Below are 20942 nucleotides of genomic sequence, written 5' to 3' on the forward strand. Positions count from 1 at the left end.
TCCGTCCTGCCCTTCAGGCGATTGACCGCCCCGCGACGGCCCAAGCCGAGGTTCGAGTCTCACAGGAGACGCCCTTGCGCTAGCCGCGGGATAAAACGCCATTCTCGCCGAGCTACGCTCGCCAAAACAGCCCGAGCTGAGCTGTAAAGGCCCTTAAGGCCAACAGCGAGATTCCATAAAAAAAATCAGAACAGTTCGATATCGTGGTCTAATGATAACGCAATTAACTGTTCTTTTCAGAACAAATTATAGTTTCATGACGATAACGTTTACAACTGTCCTTGTCAGGACACATCACTGTTTCATTACGACAAGTACTAATCACCTACACATTACATATAGCGGGATTTTGAACTTCATTTATTACACTATTATCATTGGTACTAAAAACTGACTTAAACTCCGCAAATAAATGAGCTATTTCGCTCATTTATGTGGCCTTTTCACCACCTCGATACATTTTTTGTGGTATTGTATATGAGACTTTTCTTTTGTGCTTAATGATGTTCCAAAAATGATTTATATATTTATATATATTGTTTACAACATTACTAATATACGCTTTGTAATTGCTGATTAATTTATCACAACCAGTACGGAACAATTTAAATTCATACTCATCGTGTGGGTTACCAAATTTTCGATTTTTTTTCCGAAGCTTATTTTTCTCTTTAAGTAGTCCAATGATAGCTTTATCAAACCACGATGTATAGTTTGATTTTAAGATTTTCGTACGAGGGACGTGAGCTGTAATCATACTATTGATTTAATTATATAACTCTGCAACCATGTCATTTATGTTACCATTTACATTTAGCGTTTCCATCCAGTCAATGTTACACTGCCGACTATTGCAGAATAATCTGCCATAAAAAAGTTTAATTTAGTAGTTGTCTTATTTTTAACAGACTTACATGAAGTATGCAAAGCCAAACATATTACGAGTGGTGGGTGTAGTATATCTTTTTTAAATAGGTGCGATGGGGCGTTGAGAGGAGCGGGTGTCTTCGACCGAGACGAAGAACGATCGGCTTCGGAGATAGGAGCATATCAGGGCTCTAAGCCTCCGTGGTAGTTCCAGAGTCTTCACTTTTTCTAGTAACCCGGCGTGCCAGACTCTGTCGAAGGCCTTCTCCATGTCTAGGAACACGGCCGTTACTGCACATTTTTTGTTTATGGCTGTGGTAAAGTCGTGCAGTACCTTCGTGAGTTGGAGTGTAGTCGAGTGCTCCGCTCGGAAGCCGAATTGCTCGGGGCGCGGCGTGAAGTGCTTATGTATGTGTGGCAGCATGAGTCCCTCAAACAGTTTGCACTGCGTCGACAGCAGGGAGATGGGCCTGTAGCTGCTTGGGAGCAGGATGTTCTTACCCTGTTTCGGGAGGAGGATGACCTTCGCTACCTTCCAGGATTCGGGGAAGTGCGTGTGGCGTGCGATGGCGGTATATAGGCGTGCCAACGAGGCAAGCATCCTTTTGGATAGGTGTCGCAGGGCTAGGTTTGGGATGCCGTCGGGCCCTGGGGCTTTGCGCGCCTTCAAGGAGTGCGCAGCCCTAAACACCGCGCTAGGCGAGATGTAAATAGGGTCCTCCTCCGCAGGGATTCGTTGCCGCATGAGGTCTTCGGCCGCGGTCTCTATGCGACGGGCTCTCACTGGATCCTTCGCTGGGTTGGGTTGGAACTGGGTTTCCAGATGATCCGCGAACAGTTCTGCACGGCTGCTTGCACTGTAAATGTAGCTTCCATCGTGATTTTTTAATGGTCTGACGGGGTCCCGCTGTCCATTGAGGCTACGGCATAGCCTATGGAGGCGGACCCAGTCGGTGGTGGCGTCATCTACGCGTCGCGCCTCGTTTTTATCGTCTACGCACCCATCGCATCTTGGTACCACATGTTACCACTAGTGGCCAGTGTAGGATAACTTTTGTATATAAATCTACAGTTTTTAAAAACAAACACATTCCACATTCCATCTTCACCTCTTCTCTACGAATTATTAGGAAGTTTTATTTTAACCAAATAAGGACCAATCAACCTAAAGTAAACTACCTAAAAAGTCTATTGGCTCGGAACCAGCGAGATGCGCGCGCGGCGATCCCTCCACAGATAATGTGTACTTAAATTGAATTGAAACCTCCTTGGTACCCGGGACATCGTACTTTCATAATTAGAGCAGCAATGCTTGTTAGGTTTTTTTTTTAATTTTCTTAAAAAAGTGTGTAAATAAAATATGCTAATAAGAGTCTGTATTTTATTTCATAATTAGAATATTACCGAATGAGATTATATAATGATTATTACAGAATTTCTTTAATTGTAATAGAATTATTACTATCATTGTTGTCGTTATTATATATTTTTGTTATCAATGGCTTCGAATCAACCGTGGTAGGGACAATAAAAATATGGCACGTAAGGTAAAATAAAATAATTGTATTATTTGTATACATGTCTATAATAATAAAAGCCTTTTGTTAAACTTTATCTAATTTAACTATATTTAACCAATTTCTGTAAAGTTGCATATAGTAATATGCAGATCATTTTTCCAAAAATAAGGTCAAAAAGAAGATTGACTTCTTATGTGTGTATACTAGAACACGCACACATTTTTTTTATTAATGGCTTCGAAACAACCGTGGACAAGGAAAAGTTGGCACGTAACGGAAAAATGTGACGGGTTACGATTATAAAACATTAGAGTTTGTCAATTCGACAATTTGACTATTCGCTGAATTTGGTCAAAAGGAAGAAGCTGGTATTTGGTAGCACCTGCCCAGATATGTGAGCATATGAGGTTATACTTGAGCCAAATAACCAAAGTTTTTTGAAGTGAAACTTCTTTTTCAGCGTTGTAATAAAAATTACCGTCACATTTTTTGGTTACGCGCCTTCTTTTCCTTGTCCCTACCACGGTTGATTCGAAGCCATTGATAACAAAAATATATAATAACGATAACAATGATATTAATAATTCTATTACAATTAATGAAATTCTGTAATCTTAGTAGTAATAAGGTAAAATTAAATAATTGTATTATTTGTTTTCATGTCTATGATAATAAAAGCCTTTTGTTAAACTTTATCTAATTTAACTATATTTAACCAATTTCTGTAAAGTTGCTTACAGTAGATAATTTTTCGAAAAATAAGGTCATAAAGAAGTTTCACTTCTTACGTGTGTACACTAGTACACGTAAAAGCACATATAGACGGAAATCTATTGACGTATCGAACTAGTGTTTAATCCAAAGATTATTTCACAAAAAAATTTTCCGTAGCTTCGAAAATGTTAGTGGGTTTTTGAGGGTATTTCAAAAAAAACTAAAATTGGTATGAAGATCAAATAAAAGGCGACATATGAAACACAGTTTATTGAGTACATTAAAATAGCACATAATTAACACACGTACCTGATTTAATCATGAGAAATCTAATACTAAAGTGGAATACTCCTCCTAAGACTACGAACATTATAGACGCAAATTGCTAATGCGCTCGAAACTCGGCCAAAAATATTAAAAATGAAATGGCGTGTTATTCGAATATTAGGGACAATTATAAATTGTGACAAAGTTCCAGCGCATTAGCAATTTGCGGAGCACGTTGAGTTTATAAAAAAAACACTTGCACAGTTAATGTTTTCTTTGGAAAATGCTCACTTTTCTACAAAGCATTTTCACCGGACCTCATTTTTTCTTTTTCTTGTTTTTCTGCGCGGTGTCGGGTGTGTTGTCGGCCTTCCTTTTGCCCGCGTTGGCACTTTTACCCGCGTTGTTGCCCGGAGTGTTCGGATTCACGTTACCACTTTTCTTCTTCTTTTCAGCGCGCTCTTTCTCTTCTAACTCTTGATTTTCGCGTTCAATCAACGTGATGAGAGTGTTGCATCTGAAAATTATTCATATTAATAACAATAATTACAAATATTTTAAAATGGTTGTGAAGGCCTGGCCTTCCACAACTTAAAGGGTGGATCTTCGATCAGTGTGACTGGCCTGAAGGCTGGACCTAGAGATTTTTTTGGAATAAAATCTCGCTGTTGGCCTTGACAGCTCATCTCGGGCTATTTCGGAGACCAACGCAAGGGTGACTCCTGCGAGACGCGAACCTCTGCTTGGGGCCCCACGAGGTGATCGCCTGAAGGGCAGGAAGGAAGCAGGCGGGATATACTTTGTGAGCGAATGTGTGAACAAGGTGAAGTTTATGAAGTTGTAGGTCATCTCTGGATCTACTGAACCAATTTTGAAAATTATTTAACCAATAGACAAACAAGGTATTTTAGCGTCATATGTATATGGCGAAAAATTAAAAAAAAAAAACTTTCGTGGTAATTGGTTAAAACTATGAACAACACTTTTATTCAGTGATGTGATTGAGAAAAGTATGAAGACATTGAAAATGCTTACATAAGTCAGTGACAACTTTTACATACAAACAAGTCTCTGCTGTATCGAATCGTTTGTGATAAATTCAAAAACTACGGCGCGGAACTTATTAATAGTTTTTTTTAATATAAAACATAATTCGTTAATGTTTGAATCAATTAACAGTAGTTTTATACCAGAGACAAATGTATAATTTTACTTAATTTGGATTTTACCTAATATATAAATTATAAGTGCCAAAATAGCTGCTTACGTGGCCATAAACAATAATAACGGAAACCTTATTACATACTCCTTACAAATGACATGTTTCGAATAACATAAGAGCAGCGATGTCGAATGTTTGATGTATTCTGTATTGAAGAAAGCTTGTTCGAAATTTAAATTTGATTCGCGTTGGGATACTAATTTCTTTTTAAATACTATTTAGTTTTTTGTTAATTTGAATTTCGAACTAGGAGTTAGTTCGAAATTTAAATTCGATTCGAGAGAGGATATTAATACGTTTTAAATATTGTTTTTTTTTTTATTTGAATTACGAACTAGATGTTACATCAAATTTAAATTTCCACTTGAGATATTTTTTGGAATAAATGTTAATATTCTATATTTAAAAACACTGGTTCTAAATTCAAATTTCGATTCGATAAACCTCACCGTCGTTGTAGTTCAACAGCTGTCCGAGACTTAAGGAACCAGTCGAAGCGGAACTGCGAAGCCGCGTGGACGGATGCTCGTAGCTCTTCGTACACGTTCTCCTTATCGAAGCCCAGCTTGTGAAGCATGCACACTAGGAATCTGTGCAAGAAAAATAAATGAATTAAAAAAATAACATGAAAATATTGTTATCAAGACGGGTCGACTGCAATGTTTCTAGATTTTCCACTAGTTAGAGAACTATTCAGCAGGCTGTAATTTGATTTCTGACCGTTTCAGGAGAGGGTCAATCACATATTAGAAAATTGTAATTACCATAATGTTACCCTAGTTTTCAGGAAGCTGAAACCTTTTTTCAGTCGGTTTTAGAACATGTGTAGTTGTGCAGTTTTCAGGAGACCCGTTTTCAGGCGATTTCAGGCCTAGGTATACCCCTTTGATGAAGGAGTATTCTAGACCAAACTCTCTAGGTGTGAGACAAGGACGAAATGATACGAGAGAGAGAGAAGATCAGAACTTTCTCGAAACTAGACTGAGCACTCTAGAACGCCGTACGACAAGGACGGAGCAACGTGCGAAAGAGACAAAGAGTGCGGACGTTCTAGAATTGTGCAATCGCTACTCAGTAGCAAGCCCGCCTAGAAAGTTCTCGAATATTGTTTAGAATTATTCCCAGGGATATATAAGCAAGCCGAAACGCGACTAGTCGCCTTTAGTTTGGAATGCGATTACACGAGAGAAACACCGAAGCGATAAAGTGCGATTAAAGTGAATATAAGTGATAAAGTACTGTGTGAAGTGTGCATAAGTGAAGTATTTAGTGACTGTGTTTTTGTGTGTTATTAGTGCATCTCTGCAATTAATTTGTGCTCATAAATTCCTCATTGATTTATTAAGAAATAAACCCTTGAATAAATCTACGGCATTTTCTATCCGATCCCCTAGCTCGTAACAATATGCAAATATTGCTATTTGCGCGTTTAGTTTTTGTTATTATGCATTATCGTTTCTTACACCATCCTACAATTTAAATTTTCTCGATTTTACTATTAATTTAGATTTAAAGAGATTAGATTAGGTACGTAGGATAGATTAAAAAAAAACCCTAATCTTTTAAATTGTATTTTTTTATAATTGTTGACTGTACCTTAAAAGAAATAGGAATGTTGTAAGTGACATATGCAGGTAGACATGTACAATAATTTCAATAGGCTAGGCCTACACGCTGACCGTCCATATAAAAAAAAAACTGTTAAAGAACTAGCTTCTGAACACTTAACGCCAGAGTTGGAGATGATTCAGAGACCTAACATGTTACACATTCAAAAACATAACACTCACTCATTCACTCACATGCACCCACATACTCATTCATTCACTCACATTAACCCCCATCCTTATTCATTCACCCACACACTCATTCGTACACTACCATTAACTCACTCATTCACTCATTCTCTCACATGCACCCACATACTCATTCATTCACTCACATTAACCCCCATCCTTATTCATTCTCCCTCACACTCATTCGTACACTACCATTAACTCACTCATTCACTCATTCTCTCACATGCACCCACATACTCATTCATTCACTCACACACTCATTCGTACACTCCCATTAACTCACTCATTCACTCATTCTCTCACATGCACCCACATACTCATTCATTCACTCACATTAACCCCCATCCTTATTCATTCTCCCTCACACTCATTCGTACACTACCATTAGCTCACTCATTCACTCATTCTCTCACATGCACCCACATACTCATTCATTCACTCACACACTCATTCGTACACTCCCATTAACTCACTCATTCACTCATTCTCTCACATGCACCCACATACTCATTCATTCACTCACATTAACCCCCATCCTTATTCATTCACCCACACACTCATTCATACACTCCCATTAACTCACTCATTCACTCATTCTCTCACATGCACCCACATACTCATTCATTCACTCACATTAACCCCCATCCTTATTCATTCTCCCACACACTCATTCGTACACTCCCATTAACTCACTCATTCACTCATTCTCTCACATGCACCCCTATACTCACTCATTCTCTAAGACATGAACAAACAAATTAACATTTCATATCGAAACCTATCTAATTCATTTTTAAATTAATATTATATACCTATCCTCTTCTTCGACATAGTTCTTGCCCTTATTGGTGCCATAAGAGATCCTCAGCTGGTGGAAAGGCGCCCTGTACCGCGCCATTTTGGCATCTAAGGCCTTCTTGATTGAGGCTCTCCGTTGAATCTTGGCCTCGCCCCTCTCTATCTGCCCCATGATCCTGTCTATATCTTGGAGCTCGTGGCATCTTTCCCAGAACACCGCTGAATATTCCATTACCTGTAAAATTACTTTACTACAGTACTAAGTCCAGAATTTAATATTGGCATGATCGGGTCTTAAAGTCAAAAATTTGACATGTAGCAAAATTTGAGCCCAAATACCTCTTCCGGCGTCTTCCCCTCCACGTCCTTGGCGATATTTTCGATGTCATCCCTGCCATACTTCTCATTGGCTTTGATGAATTGGTTGAAATCCCGTTTCGTCCAATTTGTAAATCCTGAAAAAAAAAAATAAAAAAAAACAAAATTGTATCAAGTTTGAGGCACGTTCGGTACACATCCTCAATAGATGGTCGTACAGTATGCATCTTTTCTTGCAGACGCTTTCCGTTCTTTAATATTCTGCATAAGTTTTTTCGACATTTCAGTTCAAGAAACACGTTTAAGAACCATCTAAAATCCATCAGATATCGAATATGTCAAAATTCAACAAATTTTTGACATACGGCATAATAAGCGCGCGAATTGGCGCTACGACTGACAGCAATTTGACATTCAAGAGCCACAGACCCGACCTGACTGAGTGTCGACTCTAATGAATGAATAACAGAAAAATTTATTAAAATACTTAGTTTAAGTCACTCGAAAGTTTGACGTAAGCGAGCACTAAGTTTAGTGCTCTTTTTTTTTTTTTTTTTGATCAAAGTGGATCAGGTAGAGGCCTCATTATTCGACGCATATATACTGGAGCGCTTACAGAAAAGATTACTAGCGCATCTGCGTCTCTACAGTGGCATCTCAGGATATGAGTTACCATCGTACGAAACCAGAGTAGCGCACTTCAAGATGTAATTGCAGAATCGTCAAGATATAATTGTATAGTTTGCTTTTAAGATATTTAATCACGCGTTTTGGTCAAAGCTCACCGATGTCCAGATCAAGCATTCTGATGAACTGCTAGATCTGAACAGCCATAGTTGCCACCCTCATAATTTGAAATCGATTTTCATTTAGTTTTCATATTTTTTTTGTTTAATAATGGTTTCGTGTAATAATTGTTTTATTTAATAATTGTGTTGTTTAATAATTGTTTTGTTTAATAATTGTATTGTTTAATAATTGTTTTGTTTAATAATTGTTTTGTTTAATAATTGTTTTGTTTAATAATTGTTTTGTTTAATAATTGTTTTGTTTAATAATTGTTTTGTTTAATAATGGTTTCGTGTAATAATTGTTTTATTTAATAATTGTGTTGTTTAATAATTGTTTTGTTTAATAATTGTTTTGTTTAATAATTGTTTTGTTTAATAATTGTGTTGTTTAATAATTGTTTTGTTTAATAATTGTTTTGTTTAATAATTGTTTTGTTTAATAATTGTTTTGTTTAATAATTGTTTTGTTTAATAATTGTTTTGTTTAATAATTGTTTTGTTTAATAATTGTTTTGTTTAATAATTGTTTTGTTTAATAATTGTTTTGTTTAATAATTGTTTTGTTTAATAATTGTTTTGTTTAATAATTGTTTTGTTTAATAATTGTTTTGTTTAATAATGGTGTTGTTTAATAATTGTTTTGTTTAATAATGGTGTTGTTTAATAATTGTTTTGTTTAATAATTGTTTTGTTTAATAATTGTTTTGTTTAATAATTGTTTTATTTAATAATTGTTTTGTTTAATAATTGTTTTGTTTAATAATTGTTTTGTTTAATAATTGTTTTATTTAATAATTGTTTTGTTTAATAATTGTTTTATTTAATAATTATGTTGTTTAATAATTTTTTGTTTAATATTTTTTTTGTTTAATAATTTTTTTGTTTGATAATTGTTTTGTTTAATAATCATATTATCTCATTTACCAATAAGTGGCTGCCACATTACTTGTACCAATGTATCTGCGTTGGCAAACTTTTATCAATTAAAAATATTGTTGAACATGTATGTTGTTTCCAAATTTCGTGTAAACTAAGACATCAATATTCTTCGTAGATTTCGTACTCAGGGAGCAAAAATTTAATCAAAATCGGTTAAGTAGTTTTTGACATATCCACGCAGTTTTAATTAAGTATTTGAAGTATTTTTTTTTATTTATTTACGTCAATCTTTCCGCCTTACCTTGGGTCAAAAGCTGCTCCTTCTCCTGGACCTCCTCCTCGGCGAGGGCCTCAGCCTCATCTATCTTTCTCTGTTCTTCTCTTTGTATTTTCGCAGCATCCGGTCCCAACTCGGGGTTTCTTGGCACTTTGTAACTGAAATTATTATTTATTTATTTATTACAAAGGAACATGGAACACAAAGGCAATCTTGTGTGCCCTATAATAATAATACATTTGTTTTATATTCTATTCGGACCTATTGGTTTCGATTACTGAGAAACAAGTTCTTATCAAAAGTAATTTAGGAAAAAACAAGGCAATTAATCTGATTTAAACATGTAGAACGTAGGCCAAATTAAAAATCTTTATCAATTAGTATATTATGCTAGGATTATTTATTATTTTCAGTCTTCCCAATAGGCCCGAGGTGTCGATGAGTTGAATATCCAGTTGGTGGGCTCAAATACAAATACCAGATATGATGATTAATGGTAACATTGATTTATAATGTAAAGAAATTAATGTACCTATTTTATATTGTTAACTGTCAAAACTGACATTTTATTTAATTGAGTATAGTATTGTCTTTGGTTAACATAGCTTTTACACATTGAAAGAAAACAATTTTTTTAACCGGATTAAAGCTATTTTGTATTATGTATTATTATAAACATATAGTTATTTTACATAATTTTAAATTTAAATTTTCAAAAACCACAGCTGTAGAAAGTTGTGTTATCTGTATTTATTGCCCCGGAGTTGATATCGACTAAAAGATGACGGGTTTTTGCAGAAATGACTCACGGTGTCTTCTTTTTTCTCGTATTGTTTTAAATTTAAAATTATGTAAATAATTATAAGTTTATAATAATACAAATAGCTTTAATCCGGTTACAAAAATTGTTTTCTTTTAATCGAGTATGTTAGTCTGTGGAAAAAGGCGCGAACAATGGGAATTATTTGTTACAATACTTTAGAATTTTAATTTGCTCGTCTCACCCCAATGTCTTTCTGTAATGATAGATTTCCTGATCCAAGAGTTCGAAAAGACGAGGCGGGAAGAACTGGAAGTCTTGAACTATCGGCTGTTTGGGGGGTCTTGGGGCCTGAAAGCATTTCAAATGTACATATAAAAAAAAATCTTTAATAACAGGCTACATTGTTTTAGCAGGTGTTGGAGCCTCTGAACTAAGTGTAGGGAGACCTGTTCATCAGGGTAAACATATATATATATATATACTAGCTGCCCCCGCGAACTTCGTTTCTCCTTAATGTGGTTTTAGTTAGCCTTAATACCGTGACACGAAAGAATAATTTCACTGTATTATCGTCACTATAATTTGAATTTGATTTACACTTCGGTCTAACACGTGGTTGGCTATGCTAACACCAAAAAATAAGTATAAATAATTGAATTTCACGGTATTTCGTTTACTAAAAAATAAATTTAATTTATACTTTAGCCTCAATAACACGTGGTAATCATGATATTGAATTGTAGCTTATATGACACGTTTGTCGGTTTACCATAGCAGTGCCCTCTATTGATTAGTTACTCAATCCAGTCGAAAAGTATCGACATCTGTTGGAATCTTTTGGGGTTAACAGATAATTGTGACTGTCAATTAATTACAGACAAATAATTTGCAATAAAATAAAATTGCGACTATAATTAAAGATCTAAGCTATCATATCTTTTAAGTTGGACCAGACTGCTCGCGTTGTGCCAATTTAATTTAAAATCGGTTAAGTAGTTTAGGAGTCCATCGCGGACAAACATCGTGACAGGAGTTTTATATAACTTCTTTTCGCAGTAATTTTAAATTAGCCTATCGTTTTAGTATCTACATATCAACACATGGAACAATTATTATTATTTTTTTTCCATAGAATGTGTTCGTTTTTGCGGAATAAAAACAAATAGCTATGGAGGGTAGTGAAATATAAAATTTCAGATTTTATTCGTTATACCGAGTATTTTTGGAGGGATCGAAAAAAATCATATTATCCAGAGATTCAAATTGTCAAGAGTCGACTGAATGTATGTAAAATGGCTATATACCGATTTTAACTGTTAAGAGTTGCTTCAAATGCTAATTTTTTTTCTAGATGTAAGATTTTATTGTCAATGGCAAGCTTTTTAGTCCTGGATCGTAGATTTCTGTATATGTTCCATGATCATTTGTTAATCTAATAGGCAAGTAGGTGGTCAGCCCCCTGTGCCTGACACACGTCGACCTTTTCGGTCTAAGCAAACCGGTTTCGTCACGATATTTTCCTTCAGCGTTCGAGCGAATATTAAATTTGCAAAAAGATAAAAGTCCGTGGGGTTCGATCTTACGACCTCAGGAATGAGAGTCACACACTGGAGCCACTGGGCTGACAATACGCGTTGGAAACTCTATTAAAGAAAATATATTTATGAATAAATTCTATAATAACTATCTAGGTCAAATAAATGTGTTACGGTTATATAAAAAATGCTGAAATGAATACAAAAAAACCTAAACATAACCAGTCTGATAATATTTGCAATTGAACTCATCCATACCTGGACCTTTGGGGCTTTGGGCTCGGAGACGCGCAGGGCCTCACGGAAATAGGCGTCAACGGCATAATTCGCTTTGCGCTCACGCTTCGGTGGTTCGATCCAGTTTCCGATCGGGGCTATCTTCTGCTTCTCCCTGTAGTCCTCGCCTGGAACATTGCTTTGACTTAGTGCACGTGTAAAGTGTGACTCTCATACTTAAGGTCGTAAGTTCAAACCCCGGCCAAAGGAATCTCTTTCTATGTGCGCATTTAACATTCGCTCGAACGGTGAAGGAAAACATGGTGAGGAATCCCAAAAAGTCGACGGAGTATGTCAGGCACAGGAGGCTGATCACCTACTTGTCTATTAGAATGATCAGATACAGAAATCTGAGGTACAGCCAAAAAGGTTGTGGTCGATCAGACATTGGGGACTTTTTTTTGTAACTACCCTCCTCGCTTTGTGGCGGTTAATGGAGGTCTTGGGGTAACAGATCCATAGCGAAATAATAAAGCCTGCAGAAAAACGACTCTCTCACTCCATAGCGAAACAATAAAGCCTGCAGAAAACCAAAAATTGTCAAACCTTCAAATTGGTACACGGAGTCCGTGGTGGCTCCGGGCGTGTCCATAGAAAACGCACGAAGCGACGACTCGCCCAAACTCTCCAACTTCTGTTTCAGCTCTTCAGTCTGAAAATCAAATAATTAAAATGAAGACAAAATCTGTTATAACGACATCGAAGGGTCTCATATGTCGTAACAACCGATAGTCGATGAAACGAAAAAGCGACAGTAAAATGAGACAGACGAACAAATTCATAGGATTTTACGTGGGAGAAAATGAGATGGAAGCATAATGTCAAGCAAATTAGGTGAAAAAATATTGTTTTTTTTTTTTAAATGTAAAACAAAAAAAAATTTTAAACAGACGGTTAGAAAAATATGTTTTTAAGGCAAAAAAATTTAAAGAACTAATGGTGTGACTATAAATTGATATTCTAAGGAAATATGTTTCTAACGATACACAAAATTGTCACAATTACAGATGGAAATTTTAACAGGATTGCCCAACAACAAAACACTTGTGGCAATCGTTCGGATATTACGTTCTAACGCCACTATTTCTGGCAGAAAATGCTGGAAATCTAGAGTCTATTTCAAAACATAACAATACTCCAAAATTAAAACAAAATATTCATTTCTCGCTTCCACTCAAAGTGGCGAAGACTACTTCCAGCCCTTAATTATGGTGGTGAGCCTGCCCGATAGCTTTGAGATAATCCCACCACCTCGAACCTTTGATCCTACCCGTGGGGCTCCCTCTGTCACCTTAGGTCTCTTGTGTTAGCGGTAGTTGATTTAGTTCTTAGGGTAGGAAATTAAACACTTCAATGATGACTTAATTCACTATAATTTACTTCACTGATTTTACGTGAACTGTATAACTTCAAACTTGTGCAAAGAAAAGGCCCGTGCGCACGTGTCACAACCTCTTTTGTAATCACAACTTCCTCCTCCGACTCGACCATTCCACTTCGGGAAGATGGTCGAGTCAATTCGTAACAACTCGTGAACAACCGAACGAGTCAAATGAGTAACTATTGCGCATGCGCACTTGTAGCAAGATTCTTAAGAATATATTTCATAAAAATGTTTAGAATTTAATTAAATAAATATTAGAAGCTAACACTTGTATTCATCCCGTACCTATTTATATATTTACTATTTATTAGGGTACATCTGTAGGGCTCAGGGATTACGGCTCTAACATCTCAGCCTCTCATATATTTAGTTATCTAGTGCAGCTTGCTCATATATACATTACATATACTATACAGAGATACTCCTGACATACAATACATATAAAGATTAACACATTCCACAGTCCACTAGCTAGCTAGGTTCTGTGTTCATGTGCCTAGTGCTTCGAAACAGCGCAGATTTATGAATGATTTACTAATGTTAATTTTAACTTTACTAACATAGTTATAATAGTTACTCTACTAACAATATATGGACTTTTAATGGTCTGAATTAAATGATTTTTATTTTATTATTTTTATAAAATTCCAACGAAACCGGTTTACCCCTTAAGGAAGAATCGAGTTTTAGAAGATCAAAAAAAAAACTGCAATACAATTGTTAACTCTACATTTGTCTATGAAATATTTAAGTACTTGTGTAAGACGACATGTATAGCTTTTTTCTTAGAGATTATCTAAATGTCATAGAGAAAACATAGAAGACGCCTCACCTTAGTCTCCCCCTTAGCGAGTATAGAGTCAATGTCATCATCGGTGATCTCCGAGTCCTTGGATGAGAAGACATGATTGGCTCCGTGTCTGATCATGTTCAGCATCTCGTCTTTGTTAAGGTGGCTTTTCGTGTCCATAAGCCGACCTGTTAATCGTAAAGTGTTATATAATATATCCACAACAAATTGGTTACGAACATAGAATTTAATTTTATTTACCACAAATGTGGGTAGTTCAAGTAGCTTTTGTTGTGAATTAGCAAAAATGTGGGTAAACATATTTTTGCCTTAATTAACAAAAATATGGGTAATTTTTTGTCGTAAATTACTAAAGATGTGTGTAATTATATTTTTTGTTTTAAATTACTAAAAATCTGTGTGATTATATTTTTGTTTTAAATTACCAAAAATATGTGTGATTATGTTTTTTGTTGTAAAATACCAAAAATCTGTGTAAATATATTTTTATTTTAAATTACTAAAAATCTGTGTAATTATATTTTTGTTTTAAATGACTAAAAATATGTGTGACTATGTTTTTTGTTTTAAATTACCAAAAATATGTGTGATTATGTTTTTTGTTTTAAATTACCAAAAATATGTGTAATTATATTTTTATTTTAAATTACTAAAAATCTGTGTAATTATATTTTTGTTTTAAATGACTAAAAATATGTGTGACTATGTTTTTTGTTTTAAATTACCAAAAATATGTGTGATTATGTTTTTTGTTTTAAATTACCAAAAATATGTGTAATTATATTTTTATTTTAAATTACTAAAAATCTGTGTAATTATATTTTTGTTTTAAATTACTAAAAATCTGTGTAATTATATTTTTGTTTTAAATTACTAAAAATCTGTGTAATTATATTTTTGTTTTAAATTACTAAAAATCTGTGTAATTATATTTTTGTTTTAAATTACTAAAAATCTGTGTAATTATATTTTTGTTTTAAATTACTAAAAATCTGTGTAATTATATTTTTGTTTTAAATTACTAAAAATCTGTGTAATTATATTTTTGTTTATTTATCATTACATTATATGTTTGTTGATAAATAGCATTTTGAAGTCTAGAAAACGAAGTCTACGTCACCTGGTATTAAATCATAGATTTAATTCTTTTTTTTATGTTTTAATTGAGTTGTGGTAGATTCAGAGATGAAACTTACGTACGTCATAATATCATACGTACATAAATAATATGGAAAAAGACCACTTAAAAAATGTTACAAAATACCTGATTGAATCACCAATTTGTCCAGTCTCAATTTGACCTCCGCTCGCTCTACGATCTTCTCTTCTACTGTGTTGTCTGTTATTAGACGGAACACACGAACCTAGAATTTTTTTATTATGGTTTTATTAATTTCTTAAAAAGTCTAAGTAGGCGATTGAGGCCGCTTTCCTCACAATTTTATGTGTGTGTGTGTGTTAAATTCGCACCTAGATGATCGAACCACATCAGGAATAGCAAGAAACTCCTCTAAGAAAACACTTAAACACATTGAAGCTGTATTAATATTATAAACTTATAATGATTTACATAAATTTAATAAGAAACTGCTCATCAATTTGGATCTAAAGTCGAAAGTGCGCTAGTGCCCTATACCTGTTTCATCTGTCCGATCCTGTGAGCTCTGTCCATAGCCTGTAGGTCCATTTGAGGGTTCCAATCCGAGTCATAAATGATGACGACATCGGCCGAAGTGAGGTTAATCCCGAGACCACCAGCCCGAGTTGACAACATGAACACGAATTTATCACTCCCCTCCGCATTGTACTCCTCAATTTGCCTGTTCCTATCTTCGTGTGGCGTTTGACCGTCTAAACGACAGTACTGCAATATTTTAAAACATATTTAGGATTTTTCTTAAAATGCCAATTGGCATAGACAACAGATGGACATTAAGCAGTAGTTCTTTCCCAGGTAATTTAAAGGCAGGCTAAAAATAAGATGGGCTGATGATAGAAATAGCCAAAGACTGGCAGACTTGGCAAAGACAGGAACGTCTGGAAAGAGTTACCTAGGAGAGAACCATATCCACGGCATCAAGGAACTAACAAATAAAACCAGATAAAAATGCCGATAAACATACCTTAAACTGTCTCCAAAGACAAAAGTCCTCCAAAATATCCAGCATCCTCGTCATTTGGGAGAATATCAGCACCCTCGATTGCTGTTCCTGAAGTTTCGGGAGCAACTTGTCCAAAATGGCCAATTTACCACAATTATACACCAAGTGCTCGTCGGTGGTGTATGGTGGTCCGGGTTCGGCTCCGTCGAATAAATACGGGTGGTTGCAACATTTACGAAGTTGCATGAGAATGTTCTGAAGGCGCATTTTTTCCACTTTGCCCGCACCGTTTACTGAAATTAAAAAAAAAATTAACACAAGACTAATAAAGTCTGCATTGTTGGCCTAGTAGCTTGCGACTCCCATCCCTGAGGTCGTAGGTTCGATCCCCGGAAAACATCGTGAGGAATCCCAAAAAGTCGACGGAGTATGTCAGGCACAGGAGGCTATTGCCTATTAGATTGACAAATGATCATAAAACTGTTACAGAAATTTGAGGCCCGGACCTAAAAAGGTTGTAGCGCCACTGATTTAGTGGGTGCGTTGCCGAGCTTTGAGGGAGGAACATACTCTTTCTTTCAATTGGAGTTTTTTTTGTCTCAGGGAAGACCGGGAATCGATTCCACAGTTCCACAACCAAAGTAATATAACTGATAATACTAACCAACATCAATATCCTTCATCAGAACCTTAGTATACCATTCCCTCTGCATCTTACTTAAACCAACGTAGACCTTGACTTCCTTTTTCGGCTTCAACTTTTTCTCAACTTCCGCTTTGAGACGTCTCAATAAGAATGGTCTAAGGACGGCGTGTAATCGAGACACCAGTTGATTATCGCCAAGAGCAGCATTCGTGTTGAACCATGCATCAAAATCCTGGAGAGAGTTAAAAAAGTTCGTAAAAGCGTAAAATCTTTCCACTGTCCACAATATAAAAACACCACAAGTTAAAGAACTGGTTGCTGAACACAGTACGCAGAGTTGGAGATACTCCTAAGACCTAACACAGTAGTAGATAACTCATACACATTACAGACACTCATACAGTCATTCATTCACCCACAAGCACCCATACCCTTACTCATTCACTCACATTCACCCATACATTTACTCATTCTGTCACATGCACTTATACACTTACTCATTCACTCACATTCACCCACAAGCACCCATACACTTACTCATTCACCCACAAGCACCCATACACTTACTCATTCACTCACATTCACCCATACATTTACTCATTCTCTCACATGCACTCATACACTTACTCATTCACTCGGATTCACCCATACAATCATTCATTCGCCCACAATCACCCATACACTTACTCATTCACTCATATTCACAAATAATGACTCTGAAAGTTATTTTTCGTATTAAATTTATACTAAGGCCTAACTATATCCAATATATACTATATATATAATGTGCCTAAAAAAATCTAATTAAAAATACTTACATCAGAACTGTTAAAAACATCAGGCAAGAGAAAGTTGAGCAATGCCCAAAGTTCATGTAAGTTATTCTGAAGAGGAGTTCCAGTTAACAACAGACGGTTCATACTTTTGAACTCTCTCAATAGTTCAGATAATTTTGACTTTTCATTTTTAATCCTGTGAGCTTCATCAATCACCATATACCTCCAGTTGAACTTCTTAAACACCGACTTTTCTCTTATTATCATCTCGTATGATGTTATGCATACATCCCAGTTTCCTGGCATCAGAGTTTCTCTGATAAAGATATTCTGAAATAGACAAAATGTGTTAAAGGATACAGATAGTTGTTCTTTTAATGCTAGAAGAATGCTCATTCTAGTCTTGAATAATAAAATATGGTGGAATGTTAATACACAAATATATAGTAATAGAAATATATTATTTAGAAAATTTTTGCTTCAATGTTGGGTTTAGTTATTTATTTTATAGACAAATAGGTAATCTGCCTTTTGTAAGGAAGGCATGTCATAGATTTTTGGTTCTATGACAAGTAGGTTGCCTATTACCTTCACCTTATAGGCGACATCCACATTAAAGATATTTATAGGAAGATAAGAAATATCTATTTATAAGTTATTAATACCAATACAATGAATAAACTTAACCTTAAAGCCATTCTATAACACAATTTGGAAAAATATCTTACCCTTGTTTCTTGATCACCTATGAGGCACACAGCTTTTAATGATGGACACCATTTTTTAAATTCGTTCATCCAGTTTGTAAGTGTTGATTTTGGCACAATAACAATATGAGGTCCTGCAGCATTCCTAAAAAGAATACATATAAATATACAACTAACTAGATGAAATGTTGTTAAACCTACATATATTTGTGTCAAAACTTAATACAATTTTTTTATAACAAAGCACATATTTCAGAAGGCATCTTATAACTACAGAAGTGGCAATTTTTTAATTCATAAAACACAAAAGATATTAATATAGATCCTAGGAACAGTTTTTATTGAAAAATTCAATTGTCATTATTAGTATTGTTCTTTAGTAACTATTCATCATTACTACCATTTACACCTACCCAGAAACTAATATTTTAAAGATCCTAATTAGCCAAATCATACTAGCCATTCTCAACCACTTTTGTTATATATATAGGTGTATATTAATGTAACATATTACCAAGACTTTAACTCTATCAAAATTAAGATTATTATGTTAACAAACAGTTATAAGCAAGTATATATAAATATGTTTAAACTCACTTGAAATTCTTCATATAGCCAAGCAAGGAAATAGTTTGCAAAGTCTTTCCAAGACCCATCTCATCAGCCAATATACCATTAATACCATTTTCATACAATGATATCATCCAATTGAGACCTCTCACTTGATAATCTCTCATTTCACCATTTTTAATGTATGGCGGCGATGCTTCAAATCGAAATATACTTTTTTGTTTAGTATTTGTTTCTGCAAGCAACTCTTCATCTTCTTCTTGTTCTGTTTTACGGTGCCGGTTGCTAAAATACAAAAGTATTGTATTAGAATAAAAGGGTACCTCCAAGCTACAATTAAAATACGGAAAAACTACTTACTCTCCTGGACTTGCTTCTATTTCTTTGTTCTTTCTGGGCCTGCCAGCTTTCGGTTTAGGAGGGCTACTAGTAGTTTTAGTATTGCTCATAAAATGCGAAAAGATCTCAGTCTGCTTGAGTAAAAAATCAAATCTCTTTGATCGATCAGTTTCAATTTTACTCTCGAAATCACCCTCTTTGCCCCTAGAAGATGTTGTATCGCTAGACGAGCCATTCTGTAATTTAAAAGAAAATTTGTAATTGGTTAAGTAAAAAGTTGTAAAAGAATAATGAAATACTAAAACATAAAAAGTGGCTATTCAAGAAAACACTGCAATACATACAGAGTTGTCGCCAACATCCGCAGTTTCCATGGGTTCCTCGGCTTGAGACATTTTAAACAACGTTCAACAAACCCTAGCCAGTATGAAAGAATTAGTTATTTATAACTTGAATTAAGTCATAGGTATTATTTGACAAAATTGTCTATCCTAAATATATATATATATTGATTTTTATAAAAAAAAAACTAAGTTTACGTTATTTTATTAATTCTAAAACACTAGCACAACGCACACAGAATATGAGCGCGAATCGAACTCAGCACTCATCAGTCTGCACTCTGCAGCTTGGCAGCGGCGCGAAGTTGCCAGTAGCCACTTACTATTTCACGTTTTCGAGACTCCGGTGAGCATAGCCAGACACTAAATAAGTAATATTATAACGAACAAGCGCGGCAAATTAAAAAAAAATAGTATGGTATCCCTAAAAGTTTGATAAATTTTGTGCATTAAACTTACTTGATACTTAATTTTATTTTATTATTTTTTACATTGATAGTAACTGTATTTCTAGGAAATTAAATACTATACGTATTTGGTATTTTACTATTGATACTCAAAATGACCAACTACTCTGTAGTCAATTTAATATTTTAATTAAGATAACAATGGTATGAAGGTAGTTTCAATACCTCATGACCATTGTGCTTTAAAATTTCTTCAAAGTAACCCATTCTCTTATCTCATGTTTGCGATTCTGTGCCATAAGGGCTTTATAGTTAGGGAGGCGAGGGAGCTAAATGGCGTAATTCAACGGCGCCGTCAAGACCTATCAAAATGCGTATGCCCCAAGTGCCTCTGATAACAACGGTATACTAATCTGCCGGTTTGCGTGGTGGGGGTTGGTATATAAAGTAGTCAAAAATGCAAAAAAAAATGAAAAATTGAAATACTCGAGCGCGTCAGATTTTCATAGGGAAGGTTTATATCGGTATCCTGAAAGCATATTTTCTTAATCTGACAAAATTGTTGGTGGGTTCTCTTAATCTGACCGAAAAAGACTTTTGGTTTCTTTTTTTTCCTTTCTTTCTCCTTGATAAAACGGGGAATTTAAGAATGACAATAAAGCGATAGATACAACCAACGTTAATGTAGATGAAATGTAGTATGAATTGTATTAATTATTGTATAAAAAAATGAAATGATATAAAAATTTGATTATAATTGTTTCCCAACCATCAATGTTGCGAAATAAAGGAAAACTGGTAGCGCTCAGTCTGTATTACATGTTTATGGCAAA

The 20942-nt window shown here is 34.9% G+C and overlaps 1 protein-coding gene across 1 annotated transcript; it reads right to left on the reverse strand.

The window, feature by feature from the left end:
- Positions 1 to 3356: 3356 nt before the first annotated feature.
- Positions 3357 to 19989, reverse strand: LOC123715186 (chromatin-remodeling complex ATPase chain Iswi). The gene is made up of 18 exons (XM_045670084.1): positions 19706 to 19989; positions 19383 to 19597; positions 19050 to 19307; positions 18474 to 18597; positions 17788 to 18075; positions 16988 to 17201; positions 16345 to 16616; positions 15858 to 16085; positions 15486 to 15585; positions 14243 to 14388; positions 12573 to 12678; positions 12009 to 12154; positions 10457 to 10563; positions 9477 to 9610; positions 7527 to 7642; positions 7202 to 7422; positions 5040 to 5180; positions 3357 to 3885 (listed from the first exon to the last, which is right to left on the reverse strand). The coding sequence occupies exons 1-18, from the start codon at positions 19754 to 19756 to the stop codon at positions 3687 to 3689; spliced, it is 3066 nt and encodes a 1021-aa protein (XP_045526040.1). The 5' UTR covers positions 19757 to 19989; the 3' UTR covers positions 3357 to 3686.
- Positions 19990 to 20942: the final 953 nt, after the last annotated feature.

This window comes from Pieris brassicae, chromosome 10, assembly GCF_905147105.1.
Source record: "Pieris brassicae chromosome 10, ilPieBrab1.1, whole genome shotgun sequence".
NCBI lineage: Eukaryota > Metazoa > Arthropoda > Insecta > Lepidoptera > Pieridae > Pieris > Pieris brassicae.

Bases quoted from the DNA above. Each gene is read 5' to 3' on its own strand.
- LOC123715186 (XM_045670084.1), bottom strand. From the start codon at position 19,756: ATGTCTCAAGCCGAGGAACCCATGGAAACTGCGGATGTTGGCGACAAC. The intron at 18,076-18,473 runs GTAAGATATTTT...TGTCTATTTCAG, and splicing joins TAGGTGATCAAGAAACAAGG to AATATCTTTATCAGAGAAAC. The intron at 10,564-12,008 runs GTATGGATGAGT...AAATGCTTTCAG, and splicing joins CCAAAGCCCCAAAGGTCCAG to GCCCCAAGACCCCCCAAACA.